Genomic DNA, 20,316 nt, shown 5'->3' with positions numbered 1-20,316 from the left:
AGCGAGAAAACCTTAGACAGACAATTTTTGGTGTGCACACGATCCTCTGTTCCCTTAACTCATTTACAGCTCTTCTGAGCCTGGCAGTAGGTGAAGACCTGTACAGCCAACACCTCTTGGCACAGTGCCTGGCTCATGACAAATACTCCTTGCTCAGGAGCTGCCCCCATATAACCAGGTTTCTACTATAGCATCTGTCTCCCAGGTCAGGGCTGATGACCCCTGTGCTAGGCTCTGGACAGAGGCTGAGCCAGTTGGATTCTCTCTCCCAGAAATCTGAAATGTGGAGCTGACATCTCCATGAGCCTCTAAAATCTCCTTCTGCTGAGTTCTCCGGAGGGGCAGTTCTATTCTTTCCTATAGGGTCGTTATGAGTCAGAATCAACTCGAAGGCAACGAGTTTGATTTCTGGTTGATTATAGCCCCTGCCTATCTGAGGTTGTCTTTCTAGGATTCTGTGGCATATTCCAGCAGTCTTCCAATAAATTGCAAAATATGGCCCCTCCATTTCTAGTTTACCCTCACAGAATCTGTTGCTGCTAGTCACCAAAATAATATAAATACAAAACTCGGTGTCTACCCATCTACTTAATTCCTCCCTTTTCCCTGTCTCAGCCAATGAACCTGGGAAAAGTAAAATTTCCATATGCTTCTCTTTTCTAAAAAAATAACCAGATTCACAGTGGCCATGACCGTGTCTAACCAAGAAGGAGCCCTACAGGCCATTGCTCCGTACTGAAGAAAGAAGTTTAAGAAAGAAGGAGCTGAAGGTCATGTTAACCATTGCTCTCCCACAAAACGACCCTTCTAGAACTCCCAACGGCCATCAAATTAGTTACAGCTACAGTTAGTTATGAACAACTCTGTGAAGGTTTGCTGTTTACCAAATAATATCTTTTGATAATACTCAATGATTTCCAAGGCAGCATCGTTAAAGAACGTATAAAAGTTCTCAAATATGTTCATTTTAGAAATTCAAACAAAAATGCCAAAATTATTAAACACTATTATGTGTACAAAACACTAAATCCCTCAGTTTTCAATACAGCCAGAAACCCTGCTGGCTAATCCAGATGCAAAAAAATCTCTTTAATTGAAGGCATGCTGGGAAAATATTTACAAAATACACTTTTAATATAAATGATTTAAATTATTTCATCCCAAATATGCAAGCATGCAGAATTTCCCAGTAGCTCTAAGAAGCACTAGATTGTTCCCCCTCCTTCCCCCTTGGAATAGTGTTTCTAGAACCAGAGGGGGAGTATCAGAGCAAGTTGCCCTTCTTTTCCATACATAGGAAAGATTCTGAACTGAGGATTCATGAGTCTCCAAGAGTCATACTTTCTTTATCTTTCAAAGAAAATGGCAATACTTTAATGTCTGGGGAATCAGCAGGGGATCCTTAAACAAAAATCTATAGACAAGAAAGTCGTCCCGATAGATGCCTGGAAGATTTCCTGGTAGTTCAGCAATGAACACAGAAGCTGGAAGCAGAAAGAAGGCACCAAGTCCCACACCTCCAGGTGTTTCAGACTCGGGTTCAGATGGCTGCACCTTGGCATACCTTGAGTGCCCCCTGCTGACACACCTCCACATCTGATCATTTCAAGCCACATCAGAGACCAGCCTACTAGCCTGTCAGCCTCCTACCTTCTCTCAAACAAGGCTTGCTAGTACTTAGGGGCTCCCACTTACATTCCCCTCCTCATCGGCCATCTCACAACATGCAGTCAAAGACAGTAGCAACTGAGGATGACTTTCAGACAGACCCCAAAGAGTGGTTCCCCGATGACCCAAAGGCGGCCTTTACATTTTGCATTCCCCTTCAAATGTTTGGTCAGAAAACAGCAATGCAGGCCCCACTCCAGACAGATTAAATCAGCATCCCTGAGGATGAGGCCTCGGCACTGGTATGTTAAAAGCTCCTCCAGTGATTCCAATGTTCGGCCAGACTTGCGAACGCCTGAAGAGAGGATCAGGTTCAGACATACTTGGGCTTGGAGGTTGGGGGACCAACTGCCACAGCTGCATCCAAGGTTGCCGAGGGTCACTGGAGCTAAGGAGGATGCGGCACACGGATACGCAAGAAAGTCAAGTCACCCTCTAAACCCAATCCAAACCACAGGAAGCAGCTAAGTGCCATTCACTGTTGCTTCAGATCAGCTCATTCTCTGTCCTCACAGAATCAAAATACCACTTATGGGTGCCTCTGTTGGTATCTGTAGTCCCTTCATAGTGCAATGGAGAGGAAACAGTGGGAATGAACACCTCTTTCCAAGTTTCTTCTAAAAATTTTGCTTGGGGCACAACAAGGCAAGTCTATATGAGGAAGAAAAACACAAACCAGTGGCACCAACAAGAGTTCAGAATGGTGCTAAAATAAATCTGCCTGCCCAACACAGCAAAAACTCAAAAACACCTTAAATAGTTATTTAAGAACACCTTATCTCATCTGTTTTCCTGGAATACATACAGCGGTTTTCAACTCAGGATACACATCAGAATTGCCTATACTAAAAACAAATACGAAGGACCAGGCTCTACCCCTGGAATAAACCACCCTTGGAATAAGAAATATGAGATGGACAGAATAATGGCCTCCCCAAAACATCCACATCCTAAATCTCTGAAATCTGTTAATACGTTGCCTTCCACGGATAAAGGCACGCTGCAGTTTTATTAAGTTAAGGACCTTGAGATGGGGAGATTAACCTGCCAAATACAATCACAAGGGTGCTTATACGAAGAAGGACAGTCAGGGTGGAAAGGAGATGTGACCACAGAAACAGACAGGAGGAAGCGGTCAAGAGCCAAGAAATGCACGTGGTTTCTATAGGCTGGAAAAAGCCAAGAAAATGGATTCTCCCCCCAGAACCTTCCAGAAGGGAACAGTCCTGCCAACACCTTGATTACAGCACAGTGAGACCCATTTTGGACTTCTGACCTCCAGAACTCTCAGATAATACATTTGTGTTGTTTAAAGCCACTAAGTTTGTGATAAATTTGTTACAGCCGTCATAAGACACTAATAGACTATTATTTTAAAGGTTACACAGACGATCCTGATGCACCACTGGACTAGAACGTGCAATGAACTTCAGAGAGGAACATCTAAAGATAACTACTGACATTTTAAATGAACATTCTGCTTGACCCAGCAATTTCACTTCCTGGAATTTATCCTGAGGGTGTTCTTGCACAGACGTCAAATGTGTGTATGGAGATGTTCACTGTAGCATTTTTTGACATAGCAAAAGTTCCGAAAACCACCTAAAAAGGTCCCTCAGTATGGGACTAGTTAAATAAACTATGGCCTATCCATGATTGAATACTATGCAGCATTTAAAAATGGGAGTAAGGCAACTCTGTATGTGTTGGTGGTGGTGGTGGTGTGTGCTGTCCAGTCGATCAACTCACAGCAACCCTATAGGATAGAGCAGAACTGCCCCATGGGCTTCTAAGGCTGTAATCTTTACAAAAATAGCTTGCCACATCTTTCTCCCACAGAGCAGCTGGTAGGTTCAGACCTCTGACCTTTCAATTAGCAGTGCTTAGCCACTGCACCACCAGAGAAAAAACTTCAAGATACAATAAGTAAAAATAGAAAGGTGTAAAAAAGTATGTTCACTGTGCTACTATACACACACATATATGTATCTTGAAGAATATATAAAAAATTTGTAATTGTGGTTGGCTGGGGAGCAGGGTAAGAGGGAGACTTATTTTTCACTGCAAACCTTTCACTGTATTATCTGTTCAAACCTGTTGCCGTTGAGTCGATTCTGTCTGTTCAAAAAATATATATAAATTTCAATGGCGTAAAAAGCAAATATAAGAGAGATCCAAGAAAACACACAGAGACCTAATCAAGTATTCAGAAATCTAGTTCCTTTGATTTCCAACTCAACGTCCTGGCTTTTCCCAAAATAGTAAGTATAAATTTCTAAAGTATTTATTCTTCAAGTACCAGAATAAATGTCAGCTGGAGCTAAATTTAATAGTCGAGAAGGTAAACACTTTACTCTCTGCCTTAATTCCCCAAAAGTGCATTGAAGGCTCCCACAATGTTCTTGTTAGCATAGTCCTAGACATCAATATGGGGGTTGGAAGGGGATATTAAAAATATTACCTCTGATCTCTGGACCCTCCTGAAATTATTAGAATTATGGTCTAAAACTATTTTAAACTATTTGCCCTGCCCTACTATTATACATCATCTACTCCAATAATAATAAAATCATTTACTTCAAGATTGTTTACTGGGTACAGGATTTCTTTCTGGAGTGATGAAAATGTCTTAGAACTAAAAAGCAGCACAACACTGTGAATGTACTAAATCCCACAGAATTGGACACTTTAAAATCGTTAATGGTTAATTTTACCTCAACAAAAAAGTGCAAAAAAAAAAAAAAAAATCCCTGTACACACGTTTCATGTCTGTCCAAGAACACCTTCAGGACAAACTCCAGGAAGCGGAACTGCTGGCTCAAGCAGAACATAATTTAAATTATCAGTAGTTCTTGTCTTCAGATTTTCTTCTCTGAGGTACACTGCACGTTCTAATCCAGTGGTGCATCTGGGATGACACATCAAGATCCTCTGTGGAGTCCCTCTCCCTTTCTCTGTCATTAAGCTGTGTGCAGCCAACTTCCATCCCTGCCATGTCTTCTCACAAGACTTTTAGAATCAAGAGATCCCGGGCCAAGAAACAAAAGCAAAATTGTCTCATTCCCCAGTGGGTTTGAATGAAAACTGGTAATAAAATCCAACTACAACTCCAAGAAGAGACCCTGGAGAAGAAGGAAGCTGGATCTGTTAAGGAGTCGCACATGTGATGGTATACAGATTAGTGCTCTATCAGGCTCACTAGCATCTTACCATATTAAGCTGAAAATTTCGCCACTATATGAACAACGGAACATGTTCTATTGGGAAAATTCTGATTTCTTCCCTTGTTTTTATGCTTCTGCATTAAAAAGTGGGTTCAGTAATAAATACGTCAGACTTTTTGGAAAAAAAAAAGATTATCTATGGAACCTTTAAAAAAAACAGCGTACTAGTTTCCCACAGCCGCTGTAACAAACTATTACAAACTTTGTGGCTTACAACGACACAATTTATGATAGCATATATAGATTTATGTAAACATGTAATCTGTGATAAAATACAATGTGGATTTGATTAATGCAAAGTCAAAGGTAAATATCAGTAATATCTTGCGTTTGGTTCTGTATCACAAGACCAATGAAACCAGGGGCTACGTACGCTGTAACTGAGCAGCTCTCAGTTGCTTCTTCAGCCTCTCCACTTCATTCTTTAAGAACCTGATGTGGCGCATCATGTTTTCTGGCGAGTCAATCTCCATGGAGATATCTCTGGGTGATGGTGGAGCAGAGACAGGCTGGTCTAATTTCTCCTGCAGGATTCTTCATTGAAAAGAAAAATTCCAACAATAAAAAAGTTTGCCTTTAAAAGATAAAATACTAGCTGGAGAGTTTGTTTTAAAAGCAAGCTCCTGCTAATTGCCAGAATCCACAAGGCAGCTTAACTCTTCTTCCTGTTTTACATCAATTTCTGGTTGCCCTTACCTGGTATCTTGGATCAAAGGACAGAATTAAAAGATTCACCCTCTTTTTCTTCTTTTTTTGCTTTTAAATGACCACTGTTAATTGTACCTTTAATATTTGGTACCGGTTATTATCCCTGGTATACAGTAGGCTCTCAGAATTATCTGCTGACTAAATGTTCAGCATGTTGGTTTTAGGGTAAGGAATTCCTCTCTCTCAACACTTTTGGTTGGAACTCATGACCTACCTACTTTAAATGTCAGAGTCCCTGGGTGGTGCAAACAGTTAAGTGCTTGGCTACTAACTCAGCAAGCAGTTAGTGGCTCAAATCCACCCAAAGGTGCTTTGGAAGAAAAGCCTGGCAATCTTCTTCCAAAAGATCACAGCCATTGAAAATTCTATGGTTTTCTACTCTGACACACATGGGGTCGTCCTGAGTTGAAATCAACTCAATGACTGTGAACGTCCTTAGAGGTTGGAGGTGGCAGTCACATAAAGATTTAGTTACTACAGTGAGAGAAGAGACTCAACTTCTAAAATCCCCTCTTGGAAAACAGGTCCCAAGGGCATGCATTGACTGAGGGCCCTTTGCTTCTGGCTGTAGCAGAAGTCACTCTGGGAGAGAAGGTGGCACCACCAGTTGTCAGTATTAGGTTGAATCATGTGAAAGTGCCAATGCTCAACAGCTTTTGACCCACAGAATGACGATTTCATATTGTTTCAACCTGATAATTTGATACTAATATAGGTAAGGCCTCCAACAGCATTCTGCAAAGGAACAGATCTCTGTTCCCTTCTACAAGTTGTCAGGTTCTTTGGTTTTGTTTTGTTTTTAACTCTTTACATCTGAGTTTGCCCAGGGCCAACCTGTGAATTAACTCCACGCCTGTCACTACTGAAAAAATTGGTAGGTTAAAGATTATAGTGGTTTCTATATTTATTGTATTAAATAATTTTTTATAATTCTACTATTACTACCACTACAGTAATGCAGAGCCTAGCTGATTCAATTATGGCTTGAATATTCCCCTGTAGATATATCTCTAATGTTCACTGTTCTTCAAGCTATATGGTATGTCTATATTTTGCAGATCTAGAGAGGAACTCAAAACAATTAACTGACATTCATCTAAGCCAAACATATGGCAGAAGAACTTCGGTTAACCAGCAAAAAACCCTTGGTCAGTGTATTGATACACATTTTCACGAAACTCACCTTTTCACCCACATACACATTCCACATACAGAACCTACCTGCCATTCTTAAAAGTCTTGCCCCACCACTCCCAAAGCACGCAGTGCTTTAAAATAAAGATCTGATAGGATCTCGCACAAAGGGGTTCAAGAAATGTTTGCTTGTTAGAACTGAATGACATGTCACATCCATGTATATCATTTAATTCAAGGAATCTTAATCTTAAAAATATGTACAAGTATTTCTTTACAGAAAGTTCTAAAAACAAATAGATAGCTATTTTTCCATTAAAGTCTCAAGCTCCCTAATGAAGTAAATTTCAGAGACACGTAATAATTAACACAGTACATCCTAAGTACTTTGGAAAACAACTGAGGAAGCCAGTTCAATAAAGTTAAAACTGCAGCCATCATTCCGAACAATTTAAAGGTAAACAACAGCACCCATGACTAATTTCATCATAGGCTTGTAACAGCAAATGAAAAAGATATCCTACTGGGATAGTAAAATGGAGAAGAAAACAGACGGCCAACGTGGGAATATTCCAGAAACCTTTCAACATTCTTTTTCCATTAGCAAATTAAAATGATGTGCATCAAGCAAGGAATTAAAATGTCCCATTGGTCACCTGTTGTTATCCCACGGTCACATCCAGAACAGTACCCTAGACAGATACACACACACCCCACACACACCCTCGGTATGGAACAGGAAGACTAAACAAACCGCTTTTCAGCTTCCAGTTTATCCATCCTTTTCCAGAGACGATTAACTAGTGCTTCTTGTTCTTGTTCCAATGTATTTTCAAGGTCAATCTTCTCTCGTCTCAACTAAAGGAAGGAAAAAAAATAGTTTTACTGAGAATCATAAGCCACTTAAACTCTGGTAATTAGATTTTTTGATTGAGCAACTAGGACCTCCACACTTAGAGAAAACTGCAAAGAAGTGGCCAGTTTTCTGGCGCAGACACATTAACTGCCTCTAGTTCCTAAGCTTTAATTCAGAAAACCAAGACAGATTCATTCATTCATTCTTAGATGTTAACGCTTAATTGTTGTGTGGAACATGAATCACACTTCTTGTTTCTGCATTTATTCAAGACACATAGAACGTCTTCCTTGAAGAGAATCTGCGGAATTTCTGTACACTAGTCATATCAAAATGTATCTGGGTTTGTCCCCTTAGTCCTATGTGTATTCAAATATTCCACATCAAACCAGAAAGGATATGTTAACATTTTTATAACTCATAAGCACCTGAAAACAAGTCTACATACTGGTTAATGGATGCACATAAATATGTAGTAAAATACAGAAACATGCATAAAAATTATAAACAACCAATTCACAATACTGGGCTGTAAGGAAGAAGGGATATTTGATTTGGGGAGGGAGCCCGAAACTGCATTCTATTTCATAAAAAGAAGCAATCGTGGAAAAAAATCATTTAATTGATCAATACCAAGCAATACTGAATAAATTCTGAGAACAATGCCAGGCAGTGGATAACAGGGATGTAATGGTGAAGCAAAGAATTAGGAATTTCTACTTTCATGCAACTTATGTTCTAGTGGGGTCAAGAGAGTAAACAAAGCAAGTAAATTACATACTTTGATAGAGGATGAAAAGTGATAGTGAAGAAAAATAGGACTGGTAAGAGTAAATACAATAATAAACAGATTTCATAGCAACAGGTAGAGTGAATGTGTTATTTCATTTTCTGTACTTGTCTATATATTTGAAATATAATTGTAAAAGGAAATTATAAAAAAAGAGAGAAAGGCTCTGTTCCTGTCCCCATAGTGCCTCTTCAATCAATGGTAGTTTACCTTCTCAAACATTCAACAAATTGTTAGGTCAACAAATTATTAATTACACAGCCGCAAAGATGCCAAAATGGCAGATTTCACATGTCCCTAATGGTCATATGGGCAAGCTCCTCTGTGATCAGAGATCCCTTGTATATACAGTAAGGTTGGACCAACACCATGTAAAAGTATAGTCTTTTAAACAAAGCATCAAACATTAGGCAACAACACCAAAGTACAGTCTTATTTATTTTTTAATTTTATTGTGAAAATATACGCAATAAAACATATGCCATCTCAATAATTTCTACATGTACAATTCAGTAAGATGGATTATATTCTTCAAGTTGTATAACCATCCTCGCTATCTTCTTGCAAATCATTCCAACCCCCATTAACATAACCTCAATGTCCCCTAAGCACAAACCCCCTTCTCCCACTCCCTCCCACCCCTGGTAACCACTAGTAATCTTTGGTTCCTATATTTGCTTATTTCAAATAAATGAGATCATACAGTATTTGTCCTCTTGTAACTGACTGACTTTGCTCAGCATGTTTTCGAAGTTTATCCATGTTGTGGCCTGTGCGGTTTTTTTTTTTTTACACCAAAATGAACATTCTCCTTTCTGAAACATCTCTCACAGTTTAGTATTCATGCAAAAACAGCACAAATTCCAACCCCTACAAATGATCGGTATGTCAAATCCCCTCAGGATCATTAAGGAACCCAAAGAGGGTAAAAGATCTGTCCATAATCACACAAGCAGCACAGGATAGGTCTATGAAGGCAAGCAGCTACTTGTTCCTTGTCTGAGCCAGAACGAGTATGTATAAAATCAGTTGTCTTGGAACCTAAACAATCAAGACTTGAGAGGGAATGATGTAAAGATAATAAATGATCACTCCTAAGTTGACGGGGATAAAAGCTCCAGAATACATGGGAGAAAATGTTCTCATCTGACAACATTAATCTCTTAAGTTTTCCTTTTCTCCTTCCAATACCTAAAAATAGCTTTAGAAACAACTCTCAATTTGAATAAAGTAACTCCATACCATTAGGTACATTTGCAAAGCACCAGCCACTAGACTCCCTGTAAATTACGCTTCTCTGTCTCAGAAAGACAGCAGAATAGAGTGGTTATGATCACAGAGCTTCAGCCAAATGCCTGGGTTCAAATCCCAGCTCCACTAATCTCTAGATGGAAGATGTTTGGAAAATGACTAGAAACAATTTCATCATCTGCAAAATGGACGATAAAAAATAATGTTTGTCTCACAGGGTTATTGTGAACATAAATGTGTTAAGCCATGCAAAATATTGATAACTGCCTGGCACTTAGTAAGCGTGCAATACTTGCTGGCTACTATGATCACCGTTGCAAATATCTGCTTTACTTCTGCTCAGTTTGCTAGAATGTAAGTTCCCCGAGGCTAGGGGTCACTGGTGTATCCTCAGTGTCTAGAACAGTGCCTGACACATAACAGGCCACCCATAAATATCGAAGAGCTTATTTGACAAGTAAATGGGCCAAGATCAGAGTCAACTGACAGTACAGCTTCAAAATATTTTCTTTGCATAATAGAATGTGACTCTGAAGAACAATTCAAGGGCAAAAGGGAAGGAGGTCGTCAGAATAAGTCAGAAGTATTCTGTGCTGGGAAGTTGGGAGCAGGCTAACTCTCAAATGCTCCTCAGAATGTTAAATAGCTCCTCCCTGCAGCAACGAGGGGAAATCCTGGAACACCTCATAGAACTCCTATTGAACTCTGTGATTCTCTGGGCTCATGACATTTCTGGCCAACATTTGAAGTACAATTCACAGTCATTTCTTTGAAGAAACCAAATTCCAAGGCTTTCACCTTTTAAGGATCCTATTCCAGTGTTTAACTAAAAGCTAAAAGCATTATAGGAGCTACGTGGTAAGCAAGAGAAATGAAGTAAGGCATCTTTTTGCAGGATGTGTGGCAGAGAAACTGGGGCCCAATGACTTTTAATTACTTACAAGTACTTTTAATTTTAGAGGAGCTGTTGTTCGTCGCTCTTCACTGCCTAGAGTCGGCTCCACATCAGATGCTAATCAATAATTCTGCTATGCAAAATCAAGACGAAGCTGTCTTTACTCGTGTGTAATTTACTAGGCACATGGTTGCCCTGGGCCTCAATGTCCTCATGTGTGAAATGAGAAGGTTGGCCTAAATGACCTCTGAGGTCCCTTCCAGGGCTACCCAATTTCAAGATGACAGCTGTCTTCAGTCACAGCCAGTTCAGTCACAGACATTTAGAACTAGCCACAACAAGAGAGATCATCTAAATCCAACTTTCGTTTTAGAGTTGAGGAAAGCACTGGCCTGAGAGATGATGTGATCTGGGCAAAGTGATACCACCCGGATAGGAATGGATATTCGCCACCATCATGGCCAAAAGAGCTAGGTCCTGTCCAACCACCAACCAAGTACAGAGGATCTTGAAGGAAAACTGGAGTTGGGGTAAATTATGTTACGCTTTGTGAGCCGATTTCCTTTGCCAACAATACCTGGAGGTGGCAGAGTAGGTGGTAGATGATGGTGGGGAATGAAGGATACCTTAGGGAGTTCGAGAGTGTGTAAGGAAAGAGATGAGAGAGCAGGAAAATGAGGGTTGAAAACATACATGAATCTCAGATTCTTGCTGGCATCTGTTGGTGGAGCTGGCCAGCTGTCAGTTTACTGCTCACCTTAGCAAATCCAGGGCTCCCTGGCTGTGAAACTTAGGTTTGCTTACCCAGTTTGCTCTACTGATTTATTTTCATAAAGCAGACAACACAGAGCAGACCCCAGTTCAACAGCCTGGATTCCCTGGTATTTCATGACATAGGCTGCCAGTCCTATGGAAGTCAACATTATCTTAAGCCTTAGAAAGAGCAGAGTGTCTTGTCTTGTTTTTTCCTTTTCAAAAACCTCAACTTCTCAGCATTGCTGAGGCGCTCTCACTGACATCAAAGGACAGCAAAACTAGAGGAAATCATACTAAGCCACCTGATTAATTCCCCTCAAGTTCTTTATCACCCTCTCATCCACTGCCCACCTAATTCCACATCAAATACACCAGTCCTGCCAACTGAGGCAGAAGCAGGTTTTCAGTGCTTGGATTGTCCTGATCATCGATCAATCCTCAACCCTGACTGTGTATGTTGAGTTTCTAGGGTAATAAGTCAGTAATTCTTGCTTGAACGGAAACATTAGCCCGGTGACACCTTGCTTTTGTTACAGTGGTATCTGTAATATTCTTGCCAATCTCCTTCTTAGAAATATCTGATCACTCTTTCTATTCCAACCTCATGCAGCAGGCACTGACCCACCCATCACGAAACATCAAATTTTCAGGCTAACCGAAGCTCCTTCTGACTGTGCGTATTCTGCAAGCACTCAGCGCCAATGAATATATCTAGTTTATAGAATATTCATTTCAAAGCCTGCTTTGTAATTAAGTCAGCCCAATGAACTGTCATATTCTTTAGCTCTCTCATTGCAGGTTAATTAACATCAGACGAAGAGTTCTTTATCATGTTCCCCAAATAAATATAGTATTCCTCCAATGGATATACAGTGTAAAAAAATACAGCTGGCTCATTTGAATTCACAGCCCCTCCTGGCTGTCTTCTCAACAGACACCGACCACCACCAAAATAGCAGAAAAAGCAGGCGCACCAGAGACAGTGGCTCCCAACACTACCATATTTCTTTCTCACTGTATTTTCCATTTAAAGGAGATTATGGTGCTGAGGAGGGAGGCCCTGGGTGGTGCAAATGGTTAATGCATTCAGCTGCTAACTGATAGGTTGGAGGTTCAAGTCCACCCAGAGGCACCTCGCAAGAAAGGTTTGGCGACCTACTTCTAGAAAAATAAGCCACTGAAACCCCTACGGAGCACTGTTCTACTCCGACACACACTGGGTCGCCATGAGTTGGGGTAGACTCAGTGGCACCTAGTTACCAGTTACAATGCTAGGTGGGGGTTGGGAAAAGCAGTGCTTGGCAAAAAAGCCTGATGAGAACTTTAGCTTAACTACTGTGATCAGATATAGGATTTTGAGAGATTTTACTGAATCTTTTCAAACTACTTTAAAAGGTTTTAGTCTAACCACCATTTTATCATGGCTTCTGTGGGAAAATATATTTTGAAACCAAACACCTGACTTAAAAACCACATTTTGGAAAGCAAACATTCACTAGTCCAAGCATACTAAAAGAAAACCCAAACCCATTGCTGTCAAGTCAATTCCAACTCATACAGATCCTATAGGACAAATTAGAACTGCCCCCTAGGGTTTCCAAGGAGCAGCTGGTGGATTCAAACTGCCAACCTTCTGAGTAGCAGCTTAACGCTTAACCACTGCACCACCAGGGCTAAGCACACTAAAGGAAGGAAAAGCCCACAAAACAAAAGCTACCATATAAATAGAACACAGATACAGTAAAAAGCACTTACGATGGTGATATTACAAGAAATGTCCCTAGTGTTTAAGAAAGACAACGCTTAGTACTCTAAGACCTACGTTAACCAAACTCTCAGTTGACCAGATTTTTTTTAAATGGAGAGGGGCAAATTCTAAGAAATTAAGTAGATGGTGAGGGTTAAGACAAACCACCCCACCCCAAAAAAACCTTTCTGTGGTCAAAACCTTCTATGTCTAAAGGCCATTAAGAAAGAAAACAAAACGAAAAACAGCTGCCATTGAGTCAACTCCGACTCATGAGTAGAACTGTGCTCCACAGGGTTTTTAGTGGCTGATTTAGGGAAAGCAGATCACCAGGCCTTTCTTCTGAGGTGCCTCTGGGTGGATTTGAACTTCCAGTTTTTCAGTTAGCAGCTGAGCACGTTAACCATGGCACTACCCGGGGACTCCGAAGGTCATTAATAGTTCAGCCCAATCTCTAATTAATTCATTACATAATGCCATAGATGTTCAAGTGTTCAGAAGGCTGACCCTAGGGTCATCAAAATCACCTGGAAAAATTAAAAGTATAGTATCTGGAAAATGACTAAATCACAATCAGAAAAATGAACACAGTTCTGTTTCTACCACAAGCACAAAAGACAACAAAATATATCAGAGTTAATCAAGGTTTTACATATACTTTGGAAAGAAGTCATTAATAGGATTCATAAGGGGCTATTAAAATATATCATGTGAAACTGACATGGAAATAGCTGAGAACAATGCACAATGGTCCTCGCTCCACGTCAAAGCCTTCACAAATTAAAACAACAGAGACAAGTCCAAGTAAAACCTCAGCACTGCCTCTGTTGGCATCTGCTCAGGTAATCCGGGAATTTTGCTCAGCCCTAGCAATTCTCCTCCTAGGCTGGAAGACATCTGACCCTTGCCTTCTGGAAAATATTTTCTTAAAAGAAATCAAGCAGCCAATCTGTGCTACAGCTGAGTTAAGACAGGTGTTCACAGATCACAGAGCCCCCAAGATGCCTATGTGATTAATCAAGCTGCTGCTGGTTTCAGAATTCAGAACAAGTTCTACGGCATCATCGTGGCTCATACAACGCTGACCACACAAAGTGCGAAGGGATGTCTGTCCCTAAAGTGCAAGAGGAAAAGGGAGAAAAGCCAGACATTTTCAAGTCTAAACCCACTGCCATCGAGTCGATTCCGACTCAGAGAGACCCTGTAGGACAGCGGAACTGTCCCAAAGGGTTTCCAAGGCTGTAATCTTCACAGAAGCAGACTGCCACATCTTTCTCTCGTGGAGCAGCTGGTAATTTCAAACCACCAACCTTTCGGTTAGCAGCCAAGGACTGAATCGCTACGCCAAGTCTAGGGAGTCAAAATTATCTATGTGTATCAGAAATACATTGATAGAGAAAAATAATAATAAAAGGTGAAAAAAATCAGAAAGAATTGTACCATAAGATAAATATGGTTTGCCCCTTAGATAAAATATTGGTAACGATTTATCTTCCTATTTTTCCTGCCCCTCCCATATTTTCTAATGAACAATTTTTATAATTAGAAAAAGTTTTAAGTAAAAAATCTAATTTTAAAAACTGAGTTTTCTAATATAATTTAAACTGTAGTATATTCATTAATTTAGGGTATTAATTTACGTATATAAAATACAGAATGAGCTAATCAACCCCCAGAAAGTTAAACGGCAGTGAAACCTTAGTTATCCAGAAGACTCCGAGAAATCTGTGTTCTGGATGGGTAAATTTTCCAGATAGTCCAGAGTTAACCCTCTTTACTAGAGCCTATACTCTTTTTTGTCTCAAAACTTGTGTTCGTAACCTAATCTTAAAATTACATGAGTTCTTTGAAATTGACATAACTTCAGAATAATATTAATGTCACACTATAATGACATTATTTCAACAGTTTACCAGCGCAGTAAATTTTGCTTCTGTTCAATAATGCTGAGAAATGAAGAATGTTTTTTGAAACAGACACAAATGTAATTACTCAGATTTCAGTGGTCTGGACTTATGTTTTCATCACTCTGACATCAACACAATATTACCAAAATATATTACACAAACGTATCAGTGACAAAAGAATCTCCAGGGTGTATATGCCGGTGACAAAACTTTTCCACTTGGGCACCGCCAAATTTTTCATTATATTGAACTTTACTCAGATTTAACTATTGGGTTCATAATTCTAATGGATTCTTTTACCAAATCATTATCACTGATGGAAAACAGGTTTCAAAGTATTGGGTGTAAATTCTTTTTCTGCTTCGAGAGCTTAACAGAAAGTCCTTGGGAAAGAAATCCCATCTACAATTATCACAAATATATTATCACATTAGCTGCTAACATGAGTCCATTATCTCAAATAAGTTTTAAAAAGTAACATTAGGGAAACTTCTCTTGATGTGCTTTATCCAAAATGGATGTTTCCTTGATAAAAGAAATCATTTCTTTCTAAGTCATTACCAAATTCATCCCACTTCCTTACATTAAAAAAAAAAAAACCTACTGCCATCGAGTCGATTCCGACTCATAGTGACCCTATAGGACAGAGTAGAATTGCCCCATAGGGTTTCCAAGGAGCGGCTGGTGGATTCAAACTGCTGACCTTTTGGTTAGCAGCCGTAGCTCTTAACCATTGCACCACCAGAGCTCCTTCCTTACGTAGATATGCTGAATTTATTTAGCCATTCATTCATTTGCTGTAAGTGCTAAAGAGAACTCTTTTTCTGAGTCATAAACTAAATGCTTGTTCTGGTCATAAAGAGACTTCATGCATTTCAAGATTACAAGTACCTAGAAAGTGCTCAGTACAATTTCTCTGGATTTCATTGCCCTTGCAGCAGAACACCAACGCCCTTCAATGTAACAGGCAAAGCCCTTGCCTCAAGTGCATGACCAGGTAACACACAATGTGAGATTGTGATGAGGTGCCTCTGACTTTACCCAGGAAACACATTTTGATTTTCCTCCTCCCATCATGCAACACCGTCTGTGCAAACTGATCCACGTGGCAAGTGTTATCTGATGCTACAAACTCTGACAAGATGGAACACGTCAAGTTTTGTATTTAATTGAAATGGGGGATTCAGGGGGTTTTTTTTTTTTTTTTTTCCTCTTTTACATACTGCAGGGAGACTTATCTGTGTCCCCTGACAGAGTCTACTTTCACAGGACTGGAGCCAGGACCTCTCGGTTTGCTTCATGACATCCTGACAGCTTCCAAATTGCAAAACAAATCAAATCAACTGAAAAGAGAGTCTCCTGAAGCTTCTTTTGGGTACTAGGTTTTGACTCTAATTTGCCTACTTCCAAGGCACAAACCAAAATCAAAACCAGAACCAAACCAGCTCTCATCAAGTTGATTCTGACTCATGGTCCACCCCATGTAGAGCAGAACTGCTCCGTATGGTTTTCATGGCTGTGACCTTTTGGAAGCAGATCACCAGGACTTTCTTCTGAGGCACCTCTGGGTAGGTTTGAACTGCCAACCTTTCGCTTAGCAGCCATGTGCTTAACCATTTGCACCATTCAGGGATACTTCCAAAGCACCAAGTCCCATTTATTTTTCAGCTGTATATACGGCTTCTTTTCCATGTCTCCTGAATACACAGTAAGTAGGATTCTTGTACCCCAGCAATCCAAACATCTTCAAGGATTTGCTACAATCAAATTTCCATTAAGCAGACTTCAGGGTTTACTAAGGTTATGTTTGGCTGTGCCACAATACAACTTGCCCAAACGTACAAACGTAAGTTACGATGTTTTATTAAAAAATAATAAAAAGCAGGACAGCAAGTTGTAGATACTCTATAAAAGGAGGAAGAGGAGAAAGGAGAAGCAGGGGAAGCGGAAGAAGGAAAAATATCAATAGCAGTTGTTTTGACAGGACTGTAATCTAGATAATTTTTTTCCCTTCGTTTTTCTACTTTTCTGTTTTCCAAATTTTCTTTAAAGAGCCATGGAAGTAATAAAAAGCAACAGATTATTTTATAATGCAAACATTTAATAAAAAAGATTCCAAGACTTCCATAGTTTGAGATTAGAATTTGAAGATGAACTGAAAAACACACATGGTGGTCACTAAATTGCATCTCCTTAGTGCAAGTTAGGGGAGCCCTGGTAGCACAATGGTTAAGTGCTCAGCTGTTAACTGAAAGGTCGGAGGTTTGAATCCACCAGCTGCTTCACAGGAGAAAAGACCTGGTGATCTGCTCCTGTAAAGATGACAGCCTAGGAACCTAGGAGGCCATTCTACTCTATCCTATAGGGTCGCTATGAGTCGAAATCCACTCAATAGCACACAACAACAACAATGCAAACAATTCCTCATAGAACATGGTTTTTATTTGTGCTTTCAAAACAGCACACAGTGGCTCAGTGGTAGAATTCTCACTTGCTATGCAGGAGACTTGGGTTCAATTCCTGGCCAATGCATCTCATCTGTCAGTGGAGGCTTGCGTGTTGCTATGACGCCGAGCAGGTATCAGTATTGTTTCCAGACTAAGACAGGCTAGGAAGAAAGGCCTGGCAATCAACTTCTGAAAATCAGCCAGTGAAAACCTGATCACAATGGTCAGACTCCGTTGTGCAAGAGGTCACTATGTGTTAGGGGCCGATTCAACAGCACCTAACAACAACATCACCCAGAACTAGTACGACAAATTCTTCCTGCTGCTAAAATCTCCAAGGGCAACTGTTAGCATGAATGGAATTCTAACAAGACCCAGTAAGGTCACACTACCTGTGAATTTATGCAATACCCTGTTCCACAGCAATACAAAATTAACTGCAGATGCAAACCTGAACACAAGCCACTACCCACTCCATTCATTTCCATATACATCCCAAGCACACACAGACCATCCATGTAACTCACAAGAGCTAGTCATTTTAGGTATTAAAACAAGCAGCCTCAGAATTGTTTATGTGAACTGGTTGTGATGTCAGTTTGGTTTGTTATTTTGAATGAATTACCTTTTACACAAATACCGCAGAAGGGCCATCTTGCATCCTTAATTGGAAACCATTTCTCTAAAAGCTGGAAACTTAAAACTTTCTTTTCTTCCTGACAGAACTTAAAATATACTATTTCCCTGCTTCATTAAAATACATACATACGTGCGTGTGTGTATATATATATGTATCTCCTAAAAATCTAACACTTATGCTCATCAAAAGACTTCATCAAAATAGTAAAAAGACAACCTACAGACTGGGAAAAAAATTTTGGCTACAACAAATCCGATCAGCATCTGATCTCTAAAATCCATAAGATACTGCAAAACCTCAACAACAAAAAGACAAATAACCCAATTAAAAAATGGGCAAAGGATATGAACAGTCACTTCACCAAAAAAGACATTCAGGCACCTAACAGATACATGAGGAAATGCTCATAATCATTAGCCATTACAGAAATGCAAATCAAAACTACAATGAGGTATCATCTCACCCCAACAAAGCTAGCATTAATCCAAAAAACACAAAATAATAAATGTTGGAGAGGTTGTGGAGACACTAGAACACTTATGCATTGCTGGTGGGAATGTAAAATGGTACAACCACTTTGAAAATGGATTTGACACTTCCTACAAAGGCTAGAAACGGAGGTACCATACAATCCAGCAATCCCACTCCTTGGGATATATCCTAGAGAAATAAGAGCCATCACACGAATAGATATATGCACACCCATGTTCATTGCAGCACTATTCATGATAGCGAAAAGATGGAAACAACCTAGGTGCCTGTGATGGTTAAGATTGTAAGTCAACTTGGCTAGACCATTATTCTCCGTGTTTTAGTTGTATAATGTTGTGATCACCCCCATGATGGAATCTGCTGAGTGGTACTGGCGGAGGCGGGGCCTGTGGCAGCTCACCACCCTCTCGGTTTCATCTCTCTGACTTCCGCCAGTTACCTTCTGCCTGCTCGCCTCGCCAAGGTTTTTGGCTTGTTCCAGACTCAGCAGCTGCCTCTTGTCGTCTCACCTCCGGTTCGTGGGACTTGAGCTAGCAGCTTACCTGTTGATCTCAGAATTCGTGGAACTTCTCAGCCTGCAAGCAAGAGTCCGGTTCCCCAGCCTGCTGACCTTGGGTTCGCCAGCCCCTGCAGCTACATGAATCAGGAGAAACCTGATTGTCTTGTCTGCTGATCTTGGAACTGACCTTCACAGCCTGTGAGCGGGAGCCCCTCTCCGACCTGCCGACCTTGGGTTTACCAGCTTCTGCGGCTACGTGAACTGGGAGAGGCCTCTACCCTGATCTGTGGACTTGGGACGTTTTAGCCTCTACAATTGCATGAGCTATTTCTTTGATATAAATCTCTCTCTATATATATTTATACGCTTTACTGGTTTTGCTTCTCTAGAGAACCCAGCCTAAGACATTTGGTACCAAGAGTGGGGTGCTGCTCTAACAGATACCTAAAATGTGGAAGTGGTTTTAAAACCGTGAATGGATAGACATGCGGCAGTGACAGAGGACCAGCAACAGCAGAGAAGCGGCGGCAGCAGAGAACCAACAGCAGCGAAACCAGGAGACCAGTGGGAGGCGGCAATGGAGCTGACCCGCGGAGTGAGAGAGCTGAGTGCCTGTGCGCAGGAGGCTTCCTGGCAGAGTGGGGTGCCTCTGGGTACCTATCAGTGAAGCTAGGCTTGCCGACACACGGAGCGAGGGAGCTGAGTGCCTGTGTGCACGAGGCTTTCTGGAGGAGTGGGGTGCCTCCGGGCACTTATACTGGTGGACCTACAGAGCTTTGGAACACTTGCCCCAGCAGGGCGATGCGGGCATGAGGGCCTAGAGGCCACAGGAAGCAGAAGCTGAAGAGACAAGGGACACAAGAAGCTGAGCTGTCTCGGTCTCAAAAGGTACGGCCATGACCTCAGGGGTTTAAAAGGGTGGAGCCATGGCCTCTGGTGTTTCTAAGGGTGGAGTTGTCACTCCCATGGACTAGGAGAATGGTGTGCCTAAAGCCAAGGAAGCAGAGTTGCTGTCCCAGTGGGCCTGGAAGGTGGAGCTGAAGCCCAGGGCTGATGGGCCTCCACTCAGAATCCAGAGACTGTGGCCAATACCTAGAGGCTAGAGGGCAGGGCTATTGTGTAAATTGTCTCAGAGAAAGAAGATTATTTTCAAAGCCTTGAGTGCTAATGTAATGTGTTCTGCTGACTTGCTTGGTGCCTGTTATCACTTCTTTTCCTCTAGTTTCTCCCATTTGTAATGGAAATGTCTAGCTTGTGCCCATTCTGCCATTGTACCTTTGGAAGCAGATAACTTGTATTCTA

At 40.9% G+C, this 20,316-nt stretch overlaps 1 protein-coding gene across 1 annotated transcript in view; it reads right to left on the bottom strand.

Annotated features, from left to right (window-relative positions):
- Window positions 1-20,316, bottom strand: part of CCDC6 (coiled-coil domain containing 6) — a 134,270-nt gene that overhangs the window by 19,110 nt on the left and 94,844 nt on the right. The window contains exons 4-5 of the mRNA XM_004369865.2: window positions 7,489-7,592; window positions 5,266-5,426 (exon numbers count right to left, since the gene is read on the bottom strand). Of these exons, the coding sequence (XP_004369922.1) occupies window positions 5,266-5,426; window positions 7,489-7,592 (265 nt within the window). The remainder of the gene's footprint in view (window positions 1-5,265; window positions 5,427-7,488; window positions 7,593-20,316) is intronic.

The sequence above is a fragment of the Trichechus manatus genome, unplaced genomic scaffold, assembly GCF_000243295.1.
Source record: "Trichechus manatus latirostris isolate Lorelei unplaced genomic scaffold, TriManLat1.0 scaffold00007, whole genome shotgun sequence".
NCBI classification, from domain to species: Eukaryota; Metazoa; Chordata; class Mammalia; order Sirenia; family Trichechidae; genus Trichechus; species Trichechus manatus.
This window is presented reverse-complemented; position numbering and strand designations above follow the sequence as displayed.